Source organism: Sus scrofa, chromosome 11 (assembly GCF_054392235.1).
Source record: "Sus scrofa isolate SSC_HxYL_T2T_F1_AM1 chromosome 11, Sscrofa_HxYL_maternal_Yorkshire_Landrace_v2.0, whole genome shotgun sequence".
NCBI lineage: Eukaryota > Metazoa > Chordata > Mammalia > Artiodactyla > Suidae > Sus > Sus scrofa.
In genome coordinates this window covers 57,783,693-57,811,056 of record NC_139393.1, presented here as the reverse complement: position 1 = coordinate 57,811,056, position 27,364 = coordinate 57,783,693, and the positions used below count along the sequence as shown (strand labels likewise).

General features: G+C 40.2%; 1 protein-coding gene across 3 annotated transcripts in view; it reads left to right on the top strand.

The window, feature by feature from the left end:
- The first annotated feature begins 1,220 nt into the window (after positions 1–1,220).
- Positions 1,221–27,364, top strand: part of OBI1 (ORC ubiquitin ligase 1) — a 44,886-nt gene continuing 18,742 nt past the window's right edge. Inside the window, exons 1-6 of one of the 3 annotated variants that reach the window (XM_084982029.1) lie at positions 1,221–1,327; positions 14,575–14,710; positions 16,070–16,388; positions 17,185–17,276; positions 21,028–21,276; positions 25,291–25,379. In XM_084982029.1, coding sequence (XP_084838155.1) covers positions 17,208–17,276; positions 21,028–21,276; positions 25,291–25,379 — 407 coding nt within the window. In that variant the 5' untranslated portion in view covers positions 1,221–1,327; positions 14,575–14,710; positions 16,070–16,388; positions 17,185–17,207. Of the gene's footprint in view, positions 1,328–14,574; positions 14,711–16,069; positions 16,389–17,023; positions 17,079–17,184; positions 17,277–21,027; positions 21,277–25,290; positions 25,380–27,364 lie in introns of those variants that run through there. The other 2 variants (XM_021065768.1, XM_003131038.6) reach the window with 2 other exon arrangements.

The following is a 27,364-nucleotide window of genomic DNA, read 5'->3' as shown; positions in this document are numbered from 1 at the left end:
TTGTAACTGTGATAGTAAACATACACTGACCTCATTCAATACACACACACTCTTTATCAAAAGTTAGGAAGCAGAGAGGTTAACAAATAATCTATAGCCAGTAGAGCTAGAAAGTTGTTCAGGCAGGGATTTCTACTCTCACAGCCCAGGTCCAGAACCACTTTCTTTTAACCACCAGACTGTTGCTTGCAATTCTACTGCCGCCCCCCACCCCCCTCCCTGCCTCACGATTAGTAAAAGCAGTTTCATTGGTTTTGTTTTTGAATCTCCCTATTCACAGATTGTATGTTTGCATAAACTGATCACAATGGCTCTTCCTCCCTTTAAAGTATAAAGTACAGTTAAATTCCAAATGTGATACTTAAGATTCACCTAGGAACTTTTAAGAGTTTTTCTTTTTCATTGGTAGGAAGTACTAACTTAAAACCTCACACATTCTTCTCCGGAGTTCAATAGCATAGTGGTACATTTCATATCCAACCTGGCGCATGAAACGAAGGCTTTAAACGCTTGAGCAAGCACTATTGGGAGAGTAAGGATGGCTCGCACTGTTTGCAGCTTTCTCACAAGTGGGTGTAAATCAGAGTCCACGCCCCCGGTCCTTAAGCCTCTTAGAAACCACAGAAGGAACCACAGTGAAAACGTGTCTTCAGGGAGAGCTGCGATTAAATGTAGCCGAAACATTAGTCTCTGCAACAACTTAAGAGGCAACCACTATTTCTTGTTTTTAAGTGACATCACATCACTTGAGAATGTGGAGAGTTGAGAGCGGCAGATATTTTGGAAAACATAAAATGCAGCGATAACGTCTTTCCTCTTCCCTTTTTGACTGCACCGCGTGCTTGCAAACTGTGTCGGGTTTAAACTTCAGGCGGAAAATTCTTCCCCGCCCCATCCTCCGAAAAAGATTCGGGAAATTTAAAATCCTCTTTCGCATCTTCCCCTCCTCTCTCCACTGTTATTTTTTCAGTTAAACTTTCAAGATCCTCGATGTCCCTAGTAAGCTACTTTCCCTCCCATTCGCAGGACTCCTGCAGTTCCAGAACCGGGAAAAGGTTTTCTTCAAATTGCAAAGGAAAGGAAAGAAGGGAGAAATAAGCCTCGGCGGCCGCGCATTGGCGAAGCGCGTTTTCGTTTTCTCCGCCGGCGCGCCGTGGCCCTGCTGGGCCGCCGTAGCCGGCCTCGCGCGGCCTCTGTCGCGGCGAGAAGCCGCGGTCGGCGGGACTTCCGTGTTGGCGGGATTCTGAACGCTGCCATGGCTCAGACCGTGCAGAACGTTACATTGTCGCTCACTCTGCCCATCACGTGCCACATTTGCTTGGGGAAGGTAATGGGTGATTTGGGACACGGCTACGAATCGGGGTCGGACGTGCAGCAGCCCGCCAGACCCAAGGGCCGTCTCCGTGTAGCGGGGACAGGGCGCGAGGCGCCTGGCTGGGTGAGGACGCCGAGCCGCGTTCTCCTCAGGCCGGGGAGGCCGCGTCCTGGGGGACGGAGGGAGCGCGCAGTGATTCGTGCGGTCGTCTGCGAGCCTTTCGGAGGAGGATGACAGCGGCCTGGGGTGTGGAGGGAGGGCGGCCTCACTCGGGCCATTCCGGCGTCGAAGGAGGCCTGGTCCGAAAGGAATCGGAACAGTTTACGCCCGTGTGCAGTCCCATCAGAAGCATGAAAGCACGTTTCCTGGGAGCCTCGCTAAGGTTCCTTCGTCCCCTGCACACACTAGAGTGTTTTGTTCTTGGGCCTCCAGTACTGGCTGGGGAGTCTTGCCCATTTCCGACATCATTTCCATGCCTTAACCCGGCCTTGAGGGTGGCCTTTGCTCTGGGTTCAAAATTTGAAAAGTATATAGAACGTGCCCGTGAATGACGTTTAGAATGAGAGGTGTCGTCTTTAATTCCGGCAACGGAATCACAACCTGGAATACCCTCTCTGTAATGCAAAAGGTGTCTAAGGTGTTTGTGAAATCAGGTGGAGAAAGTAGTTCCAAATTAGAAACGGAGTGCTGAAGGTTCTAATGCATTTGTCTCCTTTTTCATTTCCGTTTGTGACTCCCATTCGACTTTTAAAAGGAGCTTTTTATTTTTTATTTTTAGTACTTATTTATTTGACTGCGTAGGTCAAGAAGGGAGATGTTTTTTTTTCCTCCAGTTTTTCCCCCACTCTGAGTGGTCTTTATATTTGTGGTTGCATGTGTGTTTACCTCCCCCCCCCCCCCGAAACTACAGCTGCAGCTTAGAATTGAGAAATACAAACTTCATTGAGCAGACGTTTGCGTGTCAGCCAGTACGATTGTCTGCCTTAAGTCTGTGTGAATTTCGTGCAGTTCAAGAAGTCCTAGGAAGTCAGGCTTGGTAGAAACTGATAACTCTTGATGTCCATCAGAATGAAATGTCAAGGAAATAGCAAAGGTGCTGTGGGAAATATAGACGTGGCTTGATCAAGTCGGACTGGCAAGATCAGGGATGGCCTGTGGAGGGTGGTTTTGAGCCAGCGCTTGCTACCACTTCCTATATACATAGCTGGGAGGAGGAGATGTTTCTGTTTGCCAAGGTCTGCATTTGGCTCCTGACTTGAAGTTCCCACAAGTGTGCCTTAAATTCTGAGTCAGGGTGCTCCCAACAGTAGCCTGAAAGGCTGATAAAATATCCTTAGGAGATAATTTTCACTTGGTCTTAGTTGTACACATGATACCTAGTCTCCATAAGTTAATAGGCTGTCTCTCGCAATTGTGTTGAAATTGTGTTCTGCCTGCCTGATTTTCCCCACCTATTATGTTTAACAACAATGATAGCAAATAGAATATAATGATTTTCAAATTACAGAATACTTTTGTATGCATTTAATTATTTCATCTACTGATCTCACCAGTGCTGTGAGATATGTAGGGCTGGTTTCCCCACTTTTTAAATAAGAAAACAAAGGCTTAGCATCTCGAGCATTTGAACCGCTGCTGTTACCATTTGTGTCTTTAGTAGGTTATATTTCCTAAACTCACTTGAGCTCCTGCGTAACAGCACACACTTTTGGGGTGTGTGTGTGTGTGTCCCGCCATGGTTAGCTGTATTCTAGAATTAAATTTGATGATAAAAGACTAATGATTCGTAAATAGGCATTTTTTTCTGTCTACAATGGAGGCAGAAAGGCATGATGGTTGGGGGCCTGAGTACTGTGTTCAGACCACATGAGTTCTAATCCAGGTCTTCCAGATACTAGATGGATGACCTTACACAAGTTACCTAACCACCCTCAGAGTAGGTTCCTTATCTGTGCAATGGGAATGGTAACAGTATTAATGTTCATCCTTGTGCTTGGGCGGGTTGGGTGAAGTAATGCATATGCAGTGCTTACCGTGAAGTTTGGCGCTTCATGTTTGATAAGCATTAACCATTACCGTGGGCACTGAGGCTCAAAATGAGGAAACCAGCCTTTTCTAGTAACTGTTCTTCGCAGTTGCTTCGTGAGGCCAGTGAGCTAACTCCGTAAAGATTTACATTCCCAACAGAGTGGGACCTTTTTGTTCCGGAAATTGCCGCAGAGGTTTTAGCTGACTCCTCGTCACCGTTGCCTTTTGTATAGTTAAAGCCGATCTGATCTGCTTGTGCTACTCACACTCCCCCACATCGGTATTTGGCGGGTACTGGAGAGGGCATGGCCTGGAGTAGTGCCACATTCCCAGGGTCGCTTCCATCTCCCTGACATACAGTATCTCGGGCCACCTCTGTGATCTGCCTTTAGGTCCTACCTGGCTAGCCCTCTTCTAGAGAGTCATTCTTGTGCGGCCTTCACCATTTGTCCCATACAGATTAGCAAACTTCATTTTTTGATTTTTCAGCAGAATTAGAGGCCATTATCCCTGGAGAGTTACTGTGGAAAAAAAAATGGGGGGGGGTGCATGTTACTTAAAGAAGATAGGGGTAAGGGAGACCTTAAATCTGAAGAGATAAGATAGATGCTGATTGAAATAAGGTTGGGGAAGAGTGGAGGGGAAAGTATTAGTGGAGATAGCCTAAGTGCGTACATGGCCAATGCTTTGTCTTTTGAATACAAATATACTTAGAAAGGGAAAGTTCAGACATTTTGCATTTACTACCTCTGACTCTAGCTCAGTCTTAAAAGTGGATTCTCTCTGCCCAACAATGCTTAGCAACCTTGACAGTATCTTAAGTAAGAACTCTGTGTGGCCTGAAGTAGTTAGGTGCATCCTGTGAGATGATTTATATATAAAAATTTCCTGCCTAATTTTTAATTTTTTCTATGTCTTGGGCTAATAGGCCAGCAAGCAGAAATATAGAAATAATCTAGCCCAGGTTAGGTGACATTTTGGTTCTGCTAAGAATGCTGTAGAGGAGTTCCCGTCGTGGCGCAGTGGTTAATGAATCCGACTAGGAACCATGAGGTTGCGGGTTTGATCCCTGGCCTCGCTCAGTGGGTTAAGGATCTGGTGTTGTCGTGAGCTGTGGTGTAGGCCGCAGACTCGGATCGGATCCCGTGTTGCTGTGGCTATGGTGTAGGCTGGCAGCTACGGCTCCGATTCAACCCCTGGCCTGGGAACCTCCATATGCCATGGAAGCCGCCCAAGAATTGGCAAAAAGACAAAAAAAAAAAAAAAAAAAGGAATGCTGTAGACCAGCATTTTCTCTAGGTAATTCCAGGGTTTTATCTCTTCAATTAGAATTCAAGCTGTGAAACATGTTGTTGAATGTGATACTTTTATTGACAGACTGCATTTTGCTGTGAGTGAGAGGCAAATGTTAGTGAGGGCCCACAATCAAAGGACAGAGGAGGTTCTCAAGAGAAGTGCCAAGCAACTAGACTTCCAAAGCTGTTTAACTTTAATAAATCATATCCAGGTAATTCCTCACTTACAAATCCAGTATGGGGTGCCACACTTTAAAAATAAATATAAATAAACTGGAGTATTTGAAATTATTTGGAAAAGAGTGGAAATTGAGGTTGGACTATAGTTAGAATATACAATATAGTGTTGGAAAAAATGGACATCATAGCAAATCTTTAAATAATTAAAGTATTTTCATTTAAAAAGGAATCAAGCTTTGTGTAGCTCCATAATATTAAGATTTTGTGCTTAATATAGATACAAGCTTTCTGGCTGAAATAATCAGAAATAAAATCAGCTTCCTTAAGATGTGGGGTGTCTGTCTCTTGATGTGGGGTGTCCATAAGAGGATGGGTTGTTTCCCACTCAGAACATTATGGAAAGGAACCCTTCCTTCACGGAGTTCTTGTTTTTCCTTTCACTCATATTGTTGATTAGAAATCTTGAAAAGATAGTGCTGGAGACAAGGCCTTAAGCAACTTAGTGTCCTCATTCTAGGTTGACTAAATTCATTAATCAGTGTCCATCAGGGACTGTAGATTATTCAGCAAGCCATCCGCCTCAGAACACTGAGCCTGTGTTTGAGTCCTGATTGCCTCTCAGTTCCCAAGAGTGGATTGATGAACCGGCCTTGTATATGATTGTCACAAGTAATTTGCTTTGGGGAAAAAAAAAGCCATACACAGTGTACGTTCCATATTTTCTCTCTTTTCTATATTAAAATGTTTGAAGAATGCAGACATTTCCAGAAAAGTGTAACAATATTGTGTTTTCGCATATAATAAAAAAATTAACTCAAAAAAGTGTTGACATATCCTAATAATTTTTAAGGTTGGTATGTAATGGCTGACATATTTACTTCGCAAGTAAGATTATTCCAGTTTATTTTTAAAGTGTTCTAGGTAGGGGTGAAGGTGGGAGAGGGGAGGTGTGTTCGCTTTCCTCTTACCTAGGCAGAAGTGGGGACCCAGACCAGTAGGCATTAACTAACTTTGTTCTCAGGGTCACACATCTTTCAAGTTCTAGAACCTAAATCTTTGGTCCAGAGCCAAAGATTTCCTCAAATACAGTAAGAGCAATCTAGGAATTTTATTTTTTAAAAATTCAAATTCCTAAGGCTGAGTAGGTGGGCCCCTACTGCAGTCCTTTCTACTTTCAGCCTTGTTTTTCACAGTCTTTCTGGGTCTCCACTAGTGAAACCCATAAAGTTTTGGCATTAGGTGCAAGAAAGAATATTCTGTGGAGTAGAAGGATTAGCTCTAGTTCGTCTAGCTTTAGCTTCTAGTAAAGGTGACAGAAGGACAGGTGAGTTGATTTTAAGTGTAAGTGCCAGGCCAGTTGGTAAAGTTCATCCACTGCCTTTTTCCTCCCATCACCTTCATCTCTTCAGCCCCTGCTGATTCCAGTGTCTGGTTCCTAATCTCTTGCTTCTTTCAGGCATATGTCCTCTATTTCCAGGTTATTGTTTACTAAACCTGCTCTAAAGAAGAAGGAACTATGTTATGGTTGAAAGAGCACTCGGTTTGCATATGTAATGGTGGTTGAATGCTGGCTCTGCCACTTAGAAGCTGTGTCATTATTTCCTGGAGTCTCAGTTTCCATAGCTAAAAATGAATTTGATACTATCAACCTCATTTGGTTGTTAGGGGAATTCACGTGACTATCCCAGACCATTGGTTCCCAGCGGAGTGGCAGTGAGTTTTGTCCCACAGAGATATTTGTCAATATCTAGTGCCATTTCTGATGGCCTTCAAGGAGGTATTATTCACATCTAGTGGAAAGAGTAAACATCCTCCAATATACAGAACAACCTCCCACAACAAAAAGTTTTTTGTTCCAAAATGTTAGTCGTTGCAGAGTTGACAAACCCTAAGCCAAAGTATACCTCTTGTTAGGTAGTAAGTCTAGGATGGCTATTAATGGGCAACACCTTTAGGCATCATTCCTGCCAGGTACGTTTGGGGATTTGGGTGGTAAAGGCTCTTAAAACTGAAGCATCTTCAGATAAAAGAAATTAAACCGCATAGTAGAATTATATATTATAGGGTTAATCTTTTGTACCTAGGACTACCCCCTTGGTCCATTCCAGTGAGAAGAGCCCCCTTTTCATGGCTTGCTTTGTCTTCTCTCCTTCCTCTTCACCAGCCACAAGGAGCATTACCCTCGGAAATCACTTTAGATATGCTTACTCCAGATAAGTTTGGAATTGTGCATGCCACTTACCTTTGCAGTTGTCCTCTTGCAGTTTTATTTCATAAGAGTACTTACTGTGTTATTGCCACAGATCTCATTTGAGAGTAAATTGGATATAAAAACTGATAACATAGGCAAATTATGAGTATTTCTGTATCTTGAGATGATCTTATAAAAGAAAATTATTTGTGTGTGTGTTTTGGTGTCTCATATATATATATATATATATATATAGCAGGGTCTGGGTAGAGGAAGGTAGGTGGACAGGAATTGAGGGTGGGCTAGATTCTTTGTATTTTGCTTCTGTCGGTTATGGTCAAATAAATAACAAGTAATTTCTTTCTTTTTTTTTTTTTTTTTTTTTTTTGTCTCTTGTCTTTTTTAGGGCTGCATCCACGGCATATGGAAGTTCCCAGGCTAGGGGTCTAATCGGAGTTGTAGCCACCAGCCTACGCCAGAGCCACAGCAACGCAGAATCCGAGCCGTGTCTGAGGCCTACACCACAGCTCACGGCAATGCCGGATCCTTAGCTCTCTGAGCAAGGCCAGGGATCAAACCCGAAACCTCATGGTTCCTAGTCAGATTTGTTAACCACTGAACCACCATGGGAACTCCCAAGTAATTTTTTCTAATAATTCTCTTTTATAGGTTTCTGTTCTCCCAAGTAAATTTAAACCATTGTTTAGAAATCATCATCTGGTAGGAATACATGGTCCAAAGAAATGAATTAGTCAACTGTTTCAAAATCCAGCACAGTGACAGTCACAATACCAGATATTGAACAGTGAAAACGATTCTCCTTTGGGTGACATTGCCAGTGACTCTTAGTAGACAGAGACAGGTAGTCTGCCTGCAGTTGTTCTTCTTTGTCATTTTGGCAGATTAAATGGAAAGGTGAAACTTTCGCTTTTTCACAATTTGGCAGTGACTGTTGACCTTTTGCTTCTTGAAACTCTTTTAGGAGCATTATCTCAGCCTTTCATTTTAATAGATCAGAATTCACTTCTATTAATCTTAGAGCGTGCATTGTATCAGTTGTAGGTAGACACTAAGATGAGCAGGACGGTGGACTGTCCCCAAGGAACCTGAAATCTAATAGGGAAGGCAGGGTATAAACAGTTTTCCAAGTCCAGAGAACATTAAGTTGGTGCATAAGAAGCGCCCTTATGAGAATAGGACAAAAATCCAGTTAATTCTAAAAGGATTAGTGAAGGCCTTACAAAAGAGTCCTTTGATTCTCATCAGAATTTGAAAGTAACATATGATTTTCATCTTAAAAGATGGAAAAGGTTTTGGAGTTCCCGTTGTGGCACAGTGGTTAATGAATCTGACTAGGAACCGTGAGGTTGCAGGTTCAATCCCTGGCCTTGCTCAGTGGGTTAAGGACCCGGCGTTGCCGTGAGCTTGTGGTGTAGGTTGCAGATGCAGCTTGGATCTGGCGTGTCTGTGGTGTAGGCCGGAGGCTACAGCTCCAGTTAGACCCCTAGCCTGGGAACCTCCCTATGCTGCCGGAGCGGTCCTAGAAAAGGAAATTAAAAAAAAAAAAAAAAAAAAAAAAAAAAGGAAAAGGTTTTATTTTGATCGGGAAAGTTGGAGGCTGGTAGGACCTGTCAAGCTAAAAAATGAGAGCATAGTAAGCAGGGAGCCTCTACTATTCATATTCTTATTAATGAAATCAGGTGGATCTGTGTGGTTAACGTGTAGATTTTGTCAAATATTAAAATAGAAGATCAAGGGAAATGGCAGTTTAAGAACCAGATTATGTTGTTCTTTAAATGCTGTACTTAACACTATGAGCAGGAGAAAAAACGCTTTTGCAGGAGAGCCGTGAAAGCCAGTGCTCCATATTTTAGACAGATAGCTCTGACGTTGGTATGGAAGGTAGACAGGAACGAACAGCAGAAGCAAGGAAGCTTGGGAGGTCATTGCAATAGATTGGAGTAAAAGAATGAGAACCCGAACTCATCATTGAAGATGGAAAAAAGGAATAGATGATAGATAAAGGGACATTTAGAGATAGGTCTGCCACGTTTCAACTATTTGGGGGTGTGCTTTTTTCCCACATTGTAACCTCTCTGAAATCTGGCTGTATCTTAAAAGCAGTGGCATCTTAAAATTGTCAGCATTTCTCATTCTTTCGTTTTTTCTTGGTGGTGTGTAAAATATGGGTACATCTTAAAATTTCTGGCTTCTTAGACTGATACGTGATACCAGGATTTGATGACAGATTAGATGGTGAGGATAAGTAAAAAGGATGAGCCAGAGACAGTTCTTAGTATTCCAGCCCGAGTAGTGAGGTGCTAGTGCCATTAACTTAGAGAAGAGGGGGTGCAGGAGGAGCAGTGAGTATGTTTTGGTCAATCTTGTTTTTGGTCATATTATGGTTGAGGCAGTTTTAAGAGCCCGTACGTGGAGTTGGCTCCTGGACAGATGAATATAGTCCTCTTCTTTTTCTTCTTTTTTCTTTTCTCTTCTTTCTTATCGTTAGAGACATTGCTATGTGAAAGTTTCTATGCTTACGTCTCTACATTATTAAATCTTTAACAGTACCTGAATGACAGTCGTACTAGGTTCAACCACAGTTTTCAGAGGAGGAACCTGATGCCGCTCTAACTAAAGGGCTTACCCAAGGTCAAACTGCTCAATAAGTAGCAGAGCTGAAGCTGGCCCCAGGTTTGTCTCTCAGAGATGAAGCTCTGCCATTTATTGAGGTCCAGTTACTGAGGATTCTTAGGAATTGTCACCTTAGAAAAGATGTTAACACTGTGTGATACATGAGATTGAGAGAGAAAATAAAACTGTCAGCTAAGATGTCCCAGAACAAAACATTGTGAAAGCAACTGTACCACCTCCTGAATTTTGACTGTAAGCATCTTGCTCTCTGTTCCTCTTCTCATCATACTTATTCTCCAGCATTATTTCAGCCTTACCAAGACCCATTGGTTGACTCTGTGACTCTATCACTTTTTCACCATCATTATTGCCTTTCACATACTCAGCAGTGTTTTGTTTGCTACATACATGACCTAGTAAATTTATTTCCTTACCTTTCGGAATAGCTGCTTTATTATACTCCTGTTTTCTCACGTCCACATCCCTCCCTGCTTCTAATTTGTAGTTGGTAACCTCACCTCATATTTAATGACAAAATATAAGCAGTTGAAACAGCTGGAACTTGAGCTCTGTCACGTTTCTGTCAGTGGATCTTCCAGCCACTTTGTATTTGTTCTTATACCCTTGGTCCTCCCTTCTGTTAAGATGGAAGATAGATCTCCCTCCATTTAAGCCAAAATCTGCCCCCGCTGTACTTTGGATCTCCTTCTCTTAAGTCCTTCTTAGGGTTTTTTCTGTCTGTGGCTCTAAGCCCTCCCCATCTTCTTCCGTCATTAATTAATAGCCCTTTTTGCTGTATCATTCTCATTATTACTCCTTACTTGGACACATTTTTGTGCTCTCAAGAGAACTGTTTAGGAGTTCCCGTTGTGGCTCAGTGGTTAATGAACTCGACTAGCATCCATGAGGATGTGGGTTTGATCCCTGGCCTCGCTCAGTGGGTTAAGGATCTGGTGTTGCCGTGAGCTGTGGTGTAGGTTGCAGACACTGCTCAGATCCTTAGTTGCTGTGGCCCTGGTGTACAGCTCCAATTGGACCCCTAGGTTGGGAACCTCCATATGTCACAGGTGCAGCCCTAAAAAAGGGAGAAAGAGGGAGTTCCCGTCATGGCTCAGTGGTTAACGAATCCGACTAGGAACCATGAGGTTGCGGGTTTGGTCCCTGCCCTTGCTCAGTGGGTTAACGATCCGGCATTGCCGTGAGCTGTGGTATAGGTTGCAGATGTGGCTCGGATCCTGCGTTGCTGTGGCTCTGGTGTAGGCTGGCGGCTACAGCTCCTATTGGACCCCTAGCCTGGGAACCTCCATATGCCGTGGGAGCGGCCCTAGAAATGGCAAAAAGACAAAAAAAAAAAAAAAAAGGAGAAAGACAAAAAAAAAAAAGAAAAGAGTTTCTTCAAGAGGAAGTCTAAATCTATGCTGAATTATCTTCTCTGTTTTGTTTTCTCAAGTTCATGTTCATAATCAAGGGAGCGTGTAAATGTTTGGAAAGCCAGACTAAGACCAAAGAGCTCTTTACAGAGCGACTTCAAATGATTACCTTCCTGGCATGGATTTTTATACATCTGTGATTTCTTTGAGGGTAGGGACGCCTTTCAAATTAATGAATAATCTTAGTATTCTTCTGAGGCAGACTTAGAGCAGCACAAGAGTTTTCTCTGCAGATAGTTGGCGGTGGTTCTGTCTTTTCATTCTCCTTCTCGCTGACTCCCTTGATCTCCTAGTCCTTAGTGCAGAAGGACTCACTCGACAATGGTGGTGTTATTATTAGAACCAGAAAATATTTTAAATGGCTAGAAAGTGTTTTGAGTCCCCTAGTAAAAGTATCCCATGTGAATCAAGTGAAAGCTTAAATGTTTTTGTGTCTTTATTTTATATTGTTAAGTCTGTGCTATTTGAAGACTATTAAGTCATTATTCCTTCTGGCAAGTTTCCCGATTAATTGAATTTTAAATACTGTCTTAATATCAACCACTTCATTGACCAATCTATTATTGAGTGCCTACTATGTAATAGATCGTGTTCTAGGTACCATGGATTCAGAAATGAATGAGTCGAAGGAAGTTCTTACTCTTTGGAGTTTTCATTCTAATAGGTGAGATAAACATACATTTTCAGTAAGTGCATAAACAGACATATAATAGAGAACTACAGCAGCTTGTCTTTTCTGTTTTCCCTCTGATAAAACAGGTACACTCAGTCAAAATACCTCCATCGTTAACGCTGAGCAAGCCACCTATTTTTTTTTATCATTTTTTTAAAATTGTTATTTCCCCAATACAATTTTTTTTTTCTACTGTACAGGATGGTGACCCAGTTACACATGCATGTATACATTCCTTTCTCTCACATTACCATGCTCCATCATGAGTGACTAGACATAGTTCCCAGTGCTATACAGCAGGATATCATTGCTTATCCATTCCAGAGGCAATGGTTTGCATCTATTAACCCCAAGCTCCCAATCCATCCCACTCCCTCCCCCTCCCCCTCGGCAACCACAAGTCTATTCTCCAAGTCCATGGTTTTCTTTTCTGTGAAAGGTTCATTTGTGCCATACAGTATTCTTATTTTAAAAATGGAAAATCCAAGGCCTGGATTTATAAAATGTACTAGAAAAGATGAGTCAGATAATTGCATACACAGAATTGGACCCCAAGCCTCAACCCCTAGTCAGATGTTCTTTATTTTTTTATTATTTATTTATTTATTTATTTTTTTGTCTTTTTGCCATTTCTCGGGCCGCTCCCGCGGCATATGGAGGTTCCCAGGCTAGGGGTCTAATCCGAGCTGTAGCCACTGGCCTACACCAGAGCCACAGCAACGCAGGATCCGAGCCGCATCTGCAACCTACACCACAGCTCACGGCAACGCCAGATTCTTAACCCACTGAGCAAGGGCAGGGACCGAACCCACAACCTCATGGTTCCTAGTCGGATTTGTTAACCACTGCGCCACGACAGGAACTCCCCTCTGTTCTTTTTTAAATGAAACCTAGTTCTGATTTTTTAAATGAAACCTAGTTCTGACTAACATATTATACCACTTAGATTAAAAGGTAGCTGTTTTGTCTGTTACTCTTCATTCTTTACCCAAAAGTATTGGGCAAAGGATTCAGGTGAATGTGAGTAATATCAGTTGGAGTGAGCTGGAACTCACAGACAAAAAAAAAATGAGACTACTTATTCCCATGGAGAGCTCCTGCCTCCTCATAGTTCACCCCTTTTATTATTTTATTTTTATTTTTGTTGAAGTATAGTTGATTTACGATATTTTCAGATTGCAATGCAGTGATTCACAATTTTTGAAGGTTATACTCCATTTCTAGTTATCATAAAATGTTGGTTCTGTTCTCTGTGTTGTCTAATATAAATTTGTAGCTTTATCTATTTTATCCATGGTATCTTGTACCTCTATCCCTATGTGGTCCCTCTCCCTTCCCTCTCCCCACTGCTAACCTCTAGTTTGTTCTCTGTATCTGTGAGTCTGTTTCCTTTTTTGTTGTATTCATTACTTTATTATTAGATTACACATATAAGTAATATCATGTAGTATTTGTCTTTATCTGACTTATTTCACTAAGCATGATACCCTCCAGGTCCATCCATGTTATTGCAAATGGCAGATACTGACTCACAGACTTTGAAAAACATGTGATTTCCAAAGGAGACAGTTTGGGGGTTGGGGGATACTCTGGGGCTGTGGGATGAAAATCCTATGATACTGGAATGGGATGATCCTTGTACAACTATAAATGTAATAACTTCATTGAGTAATTAAAAAGAACATGAGTGTCAAATGTAGGCTAGGATGTGGAGAAAAGGAAACCCTCATATGCTATTGTTGTGAATGTAAATTGGTGCGGCTACCCTGGAAAACAGTATAGAGTTGCCTGAAAAAAACTAAAAATAAAACTATCATATGACCCAGCAATTCTAGGACTGGGTATATATCTGAAGAAAATGAAAACACTAAATTGAAAAGATACTTGTACCCAATGTTCACAGCAACACTATTTACAATAGCCAAGATGTGGAAGTCACCCAAGTGTCCATCAGTAGATGAATGGACAAAGAAGATATGGTTATATCTATACAATCAGACTCAGTCATAAAAAGAATGAAATAATGCCATTTGCAATAACATGGAGGGCATCACCTAATTTCTTCATACCTTGTTTTCCTTATTTGTAAAGTATATTTACTCTGTTTACCTCACAGGGTTATTGAGAGAGAAAGAATGGATAGAAAGCCCACTGTAAAATATAAGGCAATATAAATGTAGAGTATTATTTTCTGTACTTGGTTATATGGAGACAAAGATTTGTATATTTGCTGTGTATGTCAGTATTTTTTTCAGTATTTTGTTTGCTGTTTAGATTATAAACCACTTCAGTATATGCTATATCTTTTAGGGATGTTTTAGCTTTCATGCCTCTGGTTTCTGGGACTTTCTAGTAAGATGTTAATGCTAAATCGTTGTTTGCTCTTGTTCAGTAATATAGCGGAATAAATTGAGGGAAGGATTTCAAGCAACATGTGGGTGATTGGACTAAGTGATCTTTAAAGAACCTTCTAATTCTGACATTGTATAATTCTAAAATAGTTGAAGGAAAATTGCCCCAGCCTTAGTGGAACAAAATGGGCTTTTCTTTTTGACAATGAGTGCGGTTTGGAACAAAATAAAGCCATTTCATAATATGTCAATAGTTTCAGTTTCTATGACCAGATATCTAAGCTAGTATCTCTATTATGCATGTTTAAGGAACAGTGTAGTAGCAGAAGCAGTGTTTTTGTGGCTCCTAGATACTTCTTAAAGCACCTACTGTGCTGTACTCCAGAGAAGCAGTTTGTTTACTCTATAAACTAAACCTGTTGAGATTTTGGTTATGACTGTTACCTTGTACTAAAAGTAATGTTTCTTTTTTCAAAGGTACGCCAGCCTGTCATATGCATCAACAACCATGTATTTTGTTCAATTTGTATCGATTTGTGGTTGAAGAATAATAGCCAATGTCCAGCCTGCAGAGTCCCCATCACTCCCGAAAATCCTTGCAAAGAGATTATTGGTAAGGGTCTGTTTTACAAACACATAGAAATAGATTTGAAACCCTCTTTAAATAGTGTCTATTTGGAGGGAGACTGAAGTAGACAGTTTTCAGTGTTGTTATTTTGCCAGTATGATACTAGATAGATTGGTCATTTGCATAATCTGTAAATGAGCAACTGAAGGGCACAAAGCACTGTGAGAACTCTAAAGCCTCCTGGAACTTTGGTTCTGGTGGAGGCTGTGCCTGTAGACCAACATATTAATGGGTTAAAGCAGCAGATGCTAAAAGCCAAAAAAAGGGCCCAGAGAGTTCAGGCAAGAAGTTTAGCCAGAACATCGAGATGAGATTCATGAAGTAGGTAGCCTTTAAGATGGAGATTTAAAGATGGATACATTTTCAGTTGGTAAAGATTAGGGAGGGCATTTCTTGCAGAAGGAATAGCATGTACTACAGATAAGAAGTAGGAAAGCAAAGCATGTTTTTGGAAATGATCAGTAGTCTACTTTGGGTCTGAGTGTAGAAATAAAACTGAAGAGGGATATTGAGACTTTAGTGCAGGGCATCTTGAGTGACCAGGGAATTGCTGTGTGGGTGAGATGGGTGAGGTGGGCAGGATGGCTTTGAGCAAGGGAATGGTGCACTCCAAAATGTGCATGAAGAATATTACCCAGGTGATGGTACGTAGGTTGACCTCTTGGGGAGAGAGGGCTGAGTAGGTCAGGGCAGAGACTCTTGCTCAGGGGAGGGAGAAAGTGAGTGTGAATTCAGGGTAAAGAAAGAACATTCAGTGCCGTGCCATGGTAGTGTAAGTAAGAGAGGGGATAGAACCTGAATTAGAAGATCCTTGAAAAATAAAATGTTTAAAGAGCTTTTTTAGTGTTTGGTTTTTATTCTGCTCGTATAAGTTATTTCTCTTAGATCGCAAAAATTAAAATGATTTTTATCTGTTTTTGTTTTTGGAAAAATTGAACATGAATCTCCCATTCGCTTTCGTGTATCTGTCATGAATCATAAAGAAAATATTTCAGAAAACTTAAGAAGTCACTGTAAGAGTACCAAGTTAGGGAAAATGGACTTCAGCAAATTTTTTATAATGGAAAGGAAGATATATATGCTAGGAAAAAAGAACTAGTGGGACTTTGAAACTAAGAGATCTGAAAGGGAATCAGAGATGATTCCAAGGTTTCTTTCTTGGGTTCCTGGGTGAAGTCTAATAGAGGGATATTTCTCTGCTGTGCTACGAACTGGAGTGCTGAGCTCTCTGCCTCTAGTTTTTTTTTTTTTTTAACCTGCACTGACCTTTACCAGGAGTCAAGTCTTTTCTTGCAGAACCTGAGTTTTGTTGATGAAGGTAATTTGAATGTTTTTTTCCCCCAGCTTCTCTTCATATCCCTTCTCCTGCCTTCATTCATTCACATTTAAGTGACGTTTCATAAATTCTCTCAAGTAAAATAGTTCATCCGTCCTTGCATTTGGATAGAACATCCTGAAAAAGAACATCTGTAAATACCTTTGCTATCATTTTAAGAAGGTAACCACAGCGTAAGTGAAGACCTTTCAGGAAGAATACATTTTGAGCGTGTTTGTAATGAGTTATGGACATGAACTTAATGCTGTGATTTACAGTCCATCTCCATCGTAACTGGGTTCAGTGAAAAGACACGTTGATCGTTTCAATTATGTTACTAGTAACTAGGTATGTCTGAATGAATACATTTGTCATATATCATAATATGTGTGCCATATATATCAATAATATGTATTTGATAATTAAATATACATAGTATTGGTAATATTTATATAGCTTATTGGTTAAATATAAATATAATCTTCGGTTTTATCATTAATGATTGTCATATATGCAAAATTTGCCATTGTCGAAATGTGCTAATTAATAAAATATAGCCATTGTGGGAGTTCCTGTCATGGCTCAGTGGTTAATGAATCTGACTAGGAACCATGAGGTTAAGGGTTTGATCCCTGGCCTCAGTCAGTGGGTTAAGGATCCGGTGTTGCCTCAATGGTGGTGTAGGTCGCAGCCGCAGCTTGGATCCCGTGTTGCTGTGGCTCTGGCGTAGGCCGGTGGCTACAGCTCCAATTAGACCCCTAGCCTGGGAACTGCCATAGGCCGAAGGTGCGGCCCTAGAAAAGACAAAAAAGACAACCCCTCCAAAAAAAAATTTATTTATATAAATAAATATATATATATATATATATATATATATATATATATATATATAGCCATTGCCCACATTGAGTTTACTCTAATAAGCTGCACAGGTAAGTATTTTACTGAAGGTATTTCCTCTGCTGTTATTTATCTTTTTTTAGGATCGAAGTACGGCAAAGGCCTAGATGGCAGCCCCAAGTGAATATAAGGGAAAAGGTAGAAAAGAAGCCAGAAAACTATATAGAACAATAAAAGGGTTTATTTTAATTTTCATTCTGTCCAAATCAGAATGAAAATTTAGATTTTATTTTTTTTCTTACAGGAGGAACAAGTGAAAGTGAACCTATGCTAAGCCATACAGTCAGGAAGCACCTCCGGAAAACTAGACTTGAATTACTCCACAAAGAATATGAGGTAAATAATAGAATTTAAATGATGACAGCATTGAATTCAAAGTTAAGCTGTCTTGGAGTTCCTGTCGTGGCTCAGTGGTTAAGGAATCCGACTAGTATCCATGAGGATGCAGGTTTGATCCCTGGCCTCGCTCAGTGGATTAAGGATCCAGCGTTGCTGTAAGCTGTGGTGTGGGTTTCAGACGCAGCTCAGATCCTTAGTTGCTGTGGCTCTGGTGTAGGCCAGTAGCTACAGCTCCGATTCCACCCCTAGCCTGGGAACCTCCATATGCCACAGGTGCAGCCCTAGAAAAGACAAAAACAACAACAACAAAAAGAACCAAAAAAAAAAAAAAAAAAACCAAAGTTAATCTGTCTCAGTCCCTGGCCTTCTTACAGTAAACATCCAGTGAAATCTTATTTTATTTTGTCTTTTTAGGGCTGCACCTGTGGCATATGGAAGTTCCCAGGCTAGGTGGTCGAATTGGAGCTGCAGCTGCCGGCCTGCACCACAGTCACAGCAATGCCAGATCTGAGCCTCATCTGTGACCTACACCACAGCTCACAGCAACGCCAGATCCTCAACACACTGAGCGAGGCCAGGGATCAAACCTGCATCCTCATGGATACTGGTCCGGTTCATTACCACTGAGCCACAGGAACTCCCGAAATCTTATTTTAATTGCCAGTTTAGAAATAATTTATTTGATAACTTCTTTTTTTTTCTCCCTTTTCCTATTTCAAATGGAGGAAAGGATTTTTCCTTTTAATGTTAAATTTATCCTCAACAGAAACATCATTTTGTGAGTTACTCCCTCAAGAAATTGGGAGGTAAAGGAAAGCCTCTTGTAAAAGTCAGTCTTAGAACCCCCATGAGGCGTGATGAATGCTCTGGCAAACAGGGGCTATAACTGCCATTCTCTTTTTGTTTCTGCCTATAAATTCACTGCTAATTAGGAGTTCCCGTCGTGGCGCAGTGGTTAACGAATCTGACTAGGAACCATGAGGTTGCGGGTTCGGTCCCTGCCCTTGCTCAGTGGGTTAACGATCCGGTGTTGCCGTGAGCTGTGGTGTAGGTTGCAGATGCGGCTCGGATCCCGAGTTGCTGTGGCTCTGGCGTAGGCCGGTGGCTACAGCTCCGATTCAACCCCTAGCCTGGGAATCTCCTTATGCCGTGGGAGCGGCCCAAGAAATAGCAACAACAACAACAGACAAAAGACAAAAAGACAAAAAAAAAAAAAAAAAAAAAATTCACTGCTAATTATAAGTCTATCAGTTCTGGTAAAGAAAATATACCTATGTCACCTACTACCAAAGAGGTTTTGCTGTGAAATATGCTATTTCCTAACTTTTTTATATGTAAAACACTGTTTAAAAACAAAAACCCTCATATATTTAAGGTATACAACATGTTTGAGATACATAGTGAAGTGATTTGTTCAATCAGGCTAATTAACATACCCATCTCCTAATGTAGTTACGTGTGTGTGTGTGTGTGTGTGTGTGTGTGTGTGTGTGTGGTGAGAGTACCTGAAATCTACTCTCAACAGATTTTCAGCCTGCAGTACAGTGTTATTAACTGTAGTCATCACGCTGTCCAGTAGATCTCTAGACTGTCTTTCTCCCACATCACTGCAGCGTTGTACTCCTTCACCATTGCTGTTTCTTCCATCTTCCCATTTCCCTACCATCCACCCTTGGTAACCACTGTTTAACTCTGTTTCTAGGTAGTCAACTTTTCCATCTTCCCATTTCCCTACCATCCACCCTTGGTAACCACTGTTTAACTCTGTTTCTAGGTAGTCAACTTTTTCAGATTGCACATATATGCAGAATCATTCATGTGGTTTTGCAGTAGTTTTCTTCCTGTGAAAGTGACTTGACATAGTGACAGAATTTTTCCAAATTAGCCTCAAGCTAGTAGAATACATATACTCTCCCCCCACCCCCCTGCTTTTTTTTAACAGCTGCAGCTGCAGCATATGGAAGTTCCTGGGCTAGGGGTTAAATTGGAGCTGCAGTTGCAGGCCTACACCACAGCCAGGGCAACACCAGATCTGAGCTGTATCTGTGACCTATGCTGCAGCTTCAGCAATGCCGAATCCTTAACCCATTAAGCAAGGCCAGGACCAAACCTGCATCCTCAGAGACAATGTCAGGTCCTTAACCCCCGAAGCCACAGTGGGAGTTCCCATATATCTTTGAGTAATGTTAAGCCACATGTCATTGTATCTTGACTAAATGGGGGATATTATTACTCTCTCCCTTTTTTTGGGGGTGGGTGTCATGTCCAAATGTGGTGGTTCCCAGGCCAGGGATTGAACATTTGGCATAGGAGCAATCAAGCCACTGCAGTGACAATGTTGGATCCTTAACCTGATGCATCACAATAACTCCTATTGCTCTCTTCTTTTGACACAAAATATCTTTGAGTTACTACACTATATAAATGGAAACTACTTCGGCTGCTTTAAGTTTTTTTTTTTTTTTGTCTTTTTGTCTTTTTGCCATTTCTTGGGCCGCTCTCATGGCATATGGAGGTTCCCAGGCTAGGGGTCGAATCGGAGCTGTAGCCGCCAGCCTACACCAGAGCCACAGCGACGCGGGATCCGAGCCACGTCTGCAACCTACACCACAGCTCACGGCAACACCGGATCGTTAACCCACTGAGCAAGGCCAGGGATCGAACCTGCAACCTCATGGTTCCTAGTCGGATTCATTAACTACTACACCACGATGGGAACTCCCTGCTTTAAAATATTTTTGAAGTTAAGTAGCGCATAAATAAATGACTGAGTAAATGTTCATTCATGTATATGTTTTCCGTTTGTATTTGTTTATTCATAATATATTCAAACAAGCGATTTTGTCATTTTATGATACTATTTAACGAAGTGTATTGTAATTTAGAATAGTAAATAGTACTATTTGTGTTATCTCTAAAATGTATTTTTACATACTTAATGAAGATTTATCACACTTAAATTCTAATCAGATTTATCCTTTAGGATATCGCTGATGTATTGGAGTTTATTTTCTAACAGCAGAATTTAGAAGAATCTTAGTTTAAGATGAAACATCCATTATAGATGAATAAATGGTATCACAGAAAAGAGTTTTAGCACTAAATGTTTAGTTACTGGATTTAAGCTAGTAAGCAGTTCCACATGGAATAAACTAATACTTGGAATAGTCACAGCAGTAATTGAAGAGCTGGAACGTAGAAGAGTTAAAAATTAACTACAGGGGTTATTTAGGAATAGAAAGTGAAGGAAGTGACCTGTAGCTTTAGTCTATTAGAAGCCAAAATACAGATATGAAACAAAACTAAATACCTTGATCAAAACTATATTTTTAAATTCCCTTCAGTGAAGTAGGTAAACATGCCTCAGAATTTTCTGAGGAATCTACTTCCTTGTTGAATTCATGTGACTTTTCATGTTTACTGGATATCTTAAATAGAGTCAGTGATTTGACATTTTGGTTTTTTTAAAATACAAACTATCATTAAATTAAAATGGAAATGATGATTTTTATCAGAGTCAAAATACATTTTGAGAATTTGAACTGTATGTGATGATAAAACTATTCTGATATGTAAAGAATCTCTCAATCTCTCTCTCTCTCTCTCTCTCTCTCTATATATATATATATATATATATATATATATACTGTATTTTGAGTGTAAAATTTAAAAGTACATTAGCCTCATTTTAGTATGTGTATGTATCTGGTATCTGTGTCTGCCTGATGGCTATGCAATGCTTTTTCAGGATGAAATAGATTGTCTGCAGAAAGAGATAGAAGAACTTAAGAGTAAAAATCTTAGCTTGGAGTCACAGATCAAGACTATTCTGGATCCTTTAACCTTGATGCAAGGCAACCAAAATGAAGATAAACATCCAGTCGCAGATAATCTAAGTAAAGTTGACCCAGAAACTGTAGCAGAGTGGAAGAAAAAACTTAGAACAGCTAATGAAATCTATGAAAAAGTGAAAGATGATGTGGATAAGTTAAAGGAGGTAAGCCGTGGTTGTTTTTTTAAATTCTATAATATTTTATGTACCTTCAAAAGTATACGTAGCAGTATTATATTGAGTCATCATTGGCTGATTTGTGGAGACAAGGACAGGAATTCCTGGATGAGTATTTATAAGCAATGGGAAAACTTTTTCTCTTTAAATGTTACTGGCTGCCAGGAAGTACCAGATGGTTCCATTTGTGACTATAATTGGAGATTCAACAGTGCTTCTATATGAGTTTGCATCTTCTAGAAGAGTGACATCAATTTAAAGGATGTGTATCTATTTCCCTTCTTTGCGGTTTGGCTTAGTCTTTTTTAAGCTTATCTCCATGACTGCCCTGTGTGTATAAAGACAAACATATATCCATTTCCCTACCTATGAAATGAGAGGTTTGGACCATATTTTTCCTAGCTCTACCATTCTCTAATTTTCAGTATTGTAAATAGTTAAAGACTTAACGTTTAATTCCAAGGGAGCTGTGAGTAGCCGCTTTAGACTACTAAACAGACTACCAAAAAAAATATCATGTCTTATGAGGTAGGTTCATTTTTTTTTTTTTTTTCAGTTATTCTTCCGTCCATACAAGATAGAGAAAGCATAGGTGAAAAGGGCAAAACCTCTAGGATTTTCCAATCTAGGCAAGGAGTTGAGACCCATGCCATCAGCACTGGAAGTAATAATCAAGTGCTGCAGAGCTTTGTTGGCCAGAGGGACCAGCCTTTAGCTTGGCTTCAGGTTTATCCACAATGGAGTCTTGTGCTGAATAGAGATGGTTTTGTGGTATCCAGGACCACAGCCATCCATTGAACCTGTATACATTCTCTTAAAATACTATACTGATTACTAAATCCTGCCTCCTGAAATTATTAATGCTCTGTGTGATATACTGGCTCTGCAGTTTTCAGTGAGGTTAAGTAGCAGAGAAGTATCTGCGACTTGATGTAAGTACTAAGTCAGATTGCACACCCCCATATAAAATAAATGCCATTTGGGCTTGGAAAAGTCCAGGATGAGAGAAAGAAGGGAACTTAGTGCTTTCAGAGAAAAAAGAAGCTACAGACATAATTGCACTGAGTTTGTTACACATTTAGGGGAAGTGTGTAGTTTCTCTGGGTACCCATGGCCACATTAGCATGTTAGTCTCTCTGAGACGAGAAGAGGACAGCAGGAGGAAAGACAACTGGGACATCATAGTTTTTATCCAATCAACCATGTCCCCTTTAACTTTCCTTCTTCTTGAGCCATCAGTAAGTTCAGTATGGTGGTCTTTTGTAGTTACTGAACCTCATTTAAATTTTTGACAATACATAAAAAAGAACCAAATAATACCATTTGCAGCAACATGGGTGCAACTAGAGATTCTCATACTAAGTGAAGTCAAAAAGAGAAAGAGAAATACCATATGATGTCACTTACATGTGGAATCTAAAATATGCCACACATGAACCTGTCTACAAAACAGAAACAGACACACAGACATAAGAGAACAGACTTGTGGTTGCGGAGGGGGAGGGAGTGGAATGGATTGGGTGTTTGGAGTTATTGGATAATTTTATCTTTAGAATGGATAAGCAGTGAGGTCCTACTGTGTAGCAAAGGGAACTATATCAAATCTCTTGGGACAGAACATGATGGAAGATAATATAAGTAAAGGAATGTATATATATGTATGATTGGGTCACTTTGCTTTACAGCAGAAATTGACACAATGCTGTAAATCAACTATACTTTAGTGGAAAAAGAAAAAAAATGGCAGCAAATCCTTCTTAGAGCATGAAGAGCTGTTCGAAAACTTTACTCTGGGCTTATAAGAATGGCGTAGGGGGTGTGCTTAAAAGAAAGGTACATAAAATAGGGAGTTCCCATTGTGGCTAAGGGTTGGTTACCGGACTGGTATCCATGAGGATGAGGGTTCAATCCCTGGCCTTGCTCAGTGGGTTAAGGAGTGTTGCCACAAGCTGTGTAGGTTACAGACGTGGCTCTGATCCCGCTGTGCCTGTGGCTGTGGCTATAGCATAGGCCAGCAGCTACAACTTTCATTTGACCCCTAGCCTGGGAACCTCCATAGGCCGCAAGTGCTGCCCTAAAAAGGCAAAAAGAAAAAGGAAACTACATAAAATACAGTTTTTCTTTGTTTTTTTCACATGTTAAATTCAATACCCAAAACTACCCTGAGACCTCAGAATTATCTGGGATATTTAATAAGCCCATTTTGGATGCCTAGTGAAGGTATTAGATGGAACTAGGCAATAAACTGAGACATAAATAAATTTAAAAACATGGGCTGCAGAGACAAAACTTGAATGTGAGGTACAAAATAATAAAATACTATAGAGGAATTTTTCTAACATTTCCAGGATTAGGTGAGTTTTAAACCATTATGAAATTGTATTAAGAATGCAATATAAAGAGTTCTCTTGTGGCTCAGTGGATAAAGGATCCAGCATTGTTGTGCTTTGGTTTGGGTAGCTACTGTGGCACAGGTTCAGTCCATGGCCAGGGAACTTCCACGTGCCATGGGTGCAACAACAACAACAAAAAGAAATGCAAAATGGTTACCTGAAGTCTTTATTACTTTTTAGGTGCAACAATTAGGCAGAGCTCTCCCCTTTGTAACTTTTACCCACCTAATTCTCCTGAATTTGAAAAAATCTCTTATCAGTTGAGGACCTAGCCAGCCCATAGTGAGAATCTTAGAGAGTCACAGGACTGGTGAGAGACCTTGACAGAGGGGATGGGGAAAAGAAATCAAATCAGTTTCTAATTTAAGCTTGTCATTCATCATCAAAAGCATTCACTAAGTGCCTCCTCTTATGGTTCTTTGCTTGAGGGCTTAATTCATTGTTTCTGAGTATGAGGAAGTAAATTACTTTCCTTCTATCTTCAGCAGGACAGTAATGGTGTTTGTTTATCAGTCACTTGAAGAATTAACCCTCCACAATCCTGTTTAGTTTGCACCATGAAGATAAGCAGGTGCTCAGAGCCCAAAAGGAACCTGGATGAGTCTCAGTGAGAGAGTCAGGATTGGTGCCCCAAAAGTGTCCTCTCTCCTGCTTCTCTTATCATCCTTTTGGGGCATTTGTGTGGGTGGGCAAATAATATAGTCAAAAGTTCCTGAAATAACTGGTCAAACTTTAAAAATCTGTTTTCAGGTTTTCTTGGTTTAAACCTTTTTGTTGATAATAGTTCTTGTGACCCCATTCACTTTGAATGTTAATGTTCTAGGCACACAGTGAATTTCTCTCGCCTGGTTAGTGACATTGGTTCCTAGTCTAGGGAGTCTTATTTTTTGTTGGATCCGAAACACAATGACTGAGAGATTTAAAAAAACTTTTGGGGTTGTCCAGAATCAGTATTGAGCTTCTAGATTTTCTAGAATTAATGTTTTGTCAGCCAATTTTTAGGTATCATACAATTCAAAAAAGAAAATCTTGCTTGGGATTTTTTTTAATTAAAAGAAAATTTATTAGAAAACATTGACCCAATTTTGAGAGTCCTAGAAGTTGTCAGCCAGAGCATTTAGGAAAGCTATTTTGAAGAAAGCAAGTGAATGGTTTAATCATAATTAGATATGTTATCACTAAAAACGATTTTAAAATAGCAACCAAAAATCAATCTCATAGTTCAAGATTAACTTAGAGTTACTAGTTTTATGAATAATTGCATGTGGTATAATGTTACCATGCTTAGTTATGTGAAAAAGGAAAAAAATATTTGCCATTAATTTAGTCCCTTAATGATTCTTAGCTCACTAACATAGCTCCATTTATTTCCCTGGATAGTATATTTTCAGAATGCTTGGGGACTATGGATGAAACATGCTTGGTTGTGTTCTTAGTTTCACAAGTCATTCCCAATGGTGATTTAAGTTTCTGAAGGCGTGTTTTAAGTATTCAGTTTTCTGATATTGTTGCTGTAAAAAATACAGATGTCTCATGTCATAATCTTTACAAGGCACTTTTGTTTTAACTTGTGCTCAGTTATTTTCAACTCTTTTTTTTTTTTTTAAAGGCAAATAAAAAATTAAAATTGGAAAATGGTGGCCTGGTAAGGGAGAATTTACGACTGAAAGCTGAAGTTGATAACAGATCACCCCAGAAGTACGTATTTTGCTCATAGAGCAACGTTTTAGATTATGTCGATGTTTTAGGATAAGCTGCTATTACAGTTTGTGTTTTTCATTTGACTTTTCATTGAAACATATAAATTTAAGTAGAGTGTCTTAGCTCTAAACGTCAGGTGTATAGTTATGTTATTGATAAAATCTTAGTCTCAGTTAAAGCTAATTTTGAAGAAAGGACTTCCTTAACATTGTTCTTATCTGATTAGCAACAGAATTGTTTTATGTGACCTAAGACAAGTGAGGCTTCCGTTGGTTTTACATACAACTGTTTGATGGTCTTAACGGGGAGTAAGGAGAGTAACATCATGCCCTGTAGATGTTTTTTGAAATAGTCTTAATTATAGTTAAAATTCACATAGTGCTTTCTCTTTGTCAGGTACAACAACCTGTGATGGAGAACTGTTGTTATTCTCCGTTTACAGATGATGAAATGGAGGCATAGCAAGATTAATTTTTCTAAATCCACACAGCTAGTAAGTGGTGGAAATAGGATTTAAACCAGGTAGTCCAGCCCCACAGTCTGTGCTCTCTTACATTACACTGAAAACTGTTACGCTATTACGCTACCCATTACGCAGAAAAGCCTATCTGAAATAGAATTAAGGCATCATTTGTTGGATTTTGAACAGATTTGAACTGTGTAATTACACGAATTTATTCTTCCTTTATTTTATTTTATTTTTTTTTGCTCTTGGGGCTGCACCTGTGGCATACTGAAGTTCCCAGGCTAGAGGTCCAGTCAGAGCTAGCTGCCAGCCTACATACACCACAGCTCCCACAATGCGGTATCTGAGCCATGTCTGCGACCTACACCACAGCTCATTGCAACGCTAGAACCTTAACCTACTGAGCAAGGGCAGAGGTCAAACCCACGTCGTCATGGATCCTAGTTGGCTTCCTTTTCACTGAGCCACAACGGGAACTCCATTCTTCTTTTATGATAGGATAGTTTTCACTCCTTTCCAAAAGGTAAGAGATTGTAGCTATTGTCTACATATAATTAGTAATAATTAATAATTTAATTAGATGGAGTTCCCATTGTGGCGCAGTGGTTAACGAATCCGACTAGGAACCATGAGGTTGCGGGTTCGGTCCCTGCCCTTGCTCAGTGGGTTAATGATCCGGCGTTGCTGTGAGCTGTGGTGTAGGTTGCAGATGCGGCTCGGATCCCACGTTGCTGTGGCTCTGGCATAGGCCAGTAGCTACAGCTCCGATTGGACCCCTAGCCTGGGAACCTCCATATGCCGTGGGAGTGGCCCAAAGAAATAGCAAAAAAATAATAATGATAATAATTTAATTAGCAATAATTAAATAACTAATTTAATAACTAGTATAAAATGATAAACAGAGTTAAGACAAAGATTGAGAATAGATGGGAGACAGTACTCGAAGTTATTATTCTTCTCGGAAAAAGATGACAAGTGAAAAGAGACTGTGGCCTCCATCCCTCTGAGAGGTGGCATGTCAGCACTCCACACTTTCTTCCTATCCAACGATAAGACTTCTTGTCTCTCTAGTGGAAGAAGACCAGACAGGCATAAACAAACCGTGGACAGTCATTCCATTTACCTCAGTGTCCATGTGTCAGTCTCCAATCCTCAGTCCGTCAATTGGCACTGGCAACCTGGTTTATAGCACAGAGAACTCTACCTAATATGCTGTGATAATCTTTGTGGGAAAATAATCTGAAAGAGAAAAAAACACTGGAAATTTATCCTACCAGAAGTAGTTCTCTGCTTGTCATTTGAAAAGGAGAAAATATTGCCTTCAGTAAAACCACGTGTGGTATCAGAAAATGGTAGAAGTAAACCATAATTACTCAGGGTAGAGATAACTAACCAATAGAGAGAGAAGGATAGCTTTTACTTTTAAATAGCTCCTTCCCCTGTGCTCTCCAACCTCATTTTTCTTTCACTTGAAATAATGTCCTACTTTGGCAAATTAGTGAAGTAAGCTTAGGAA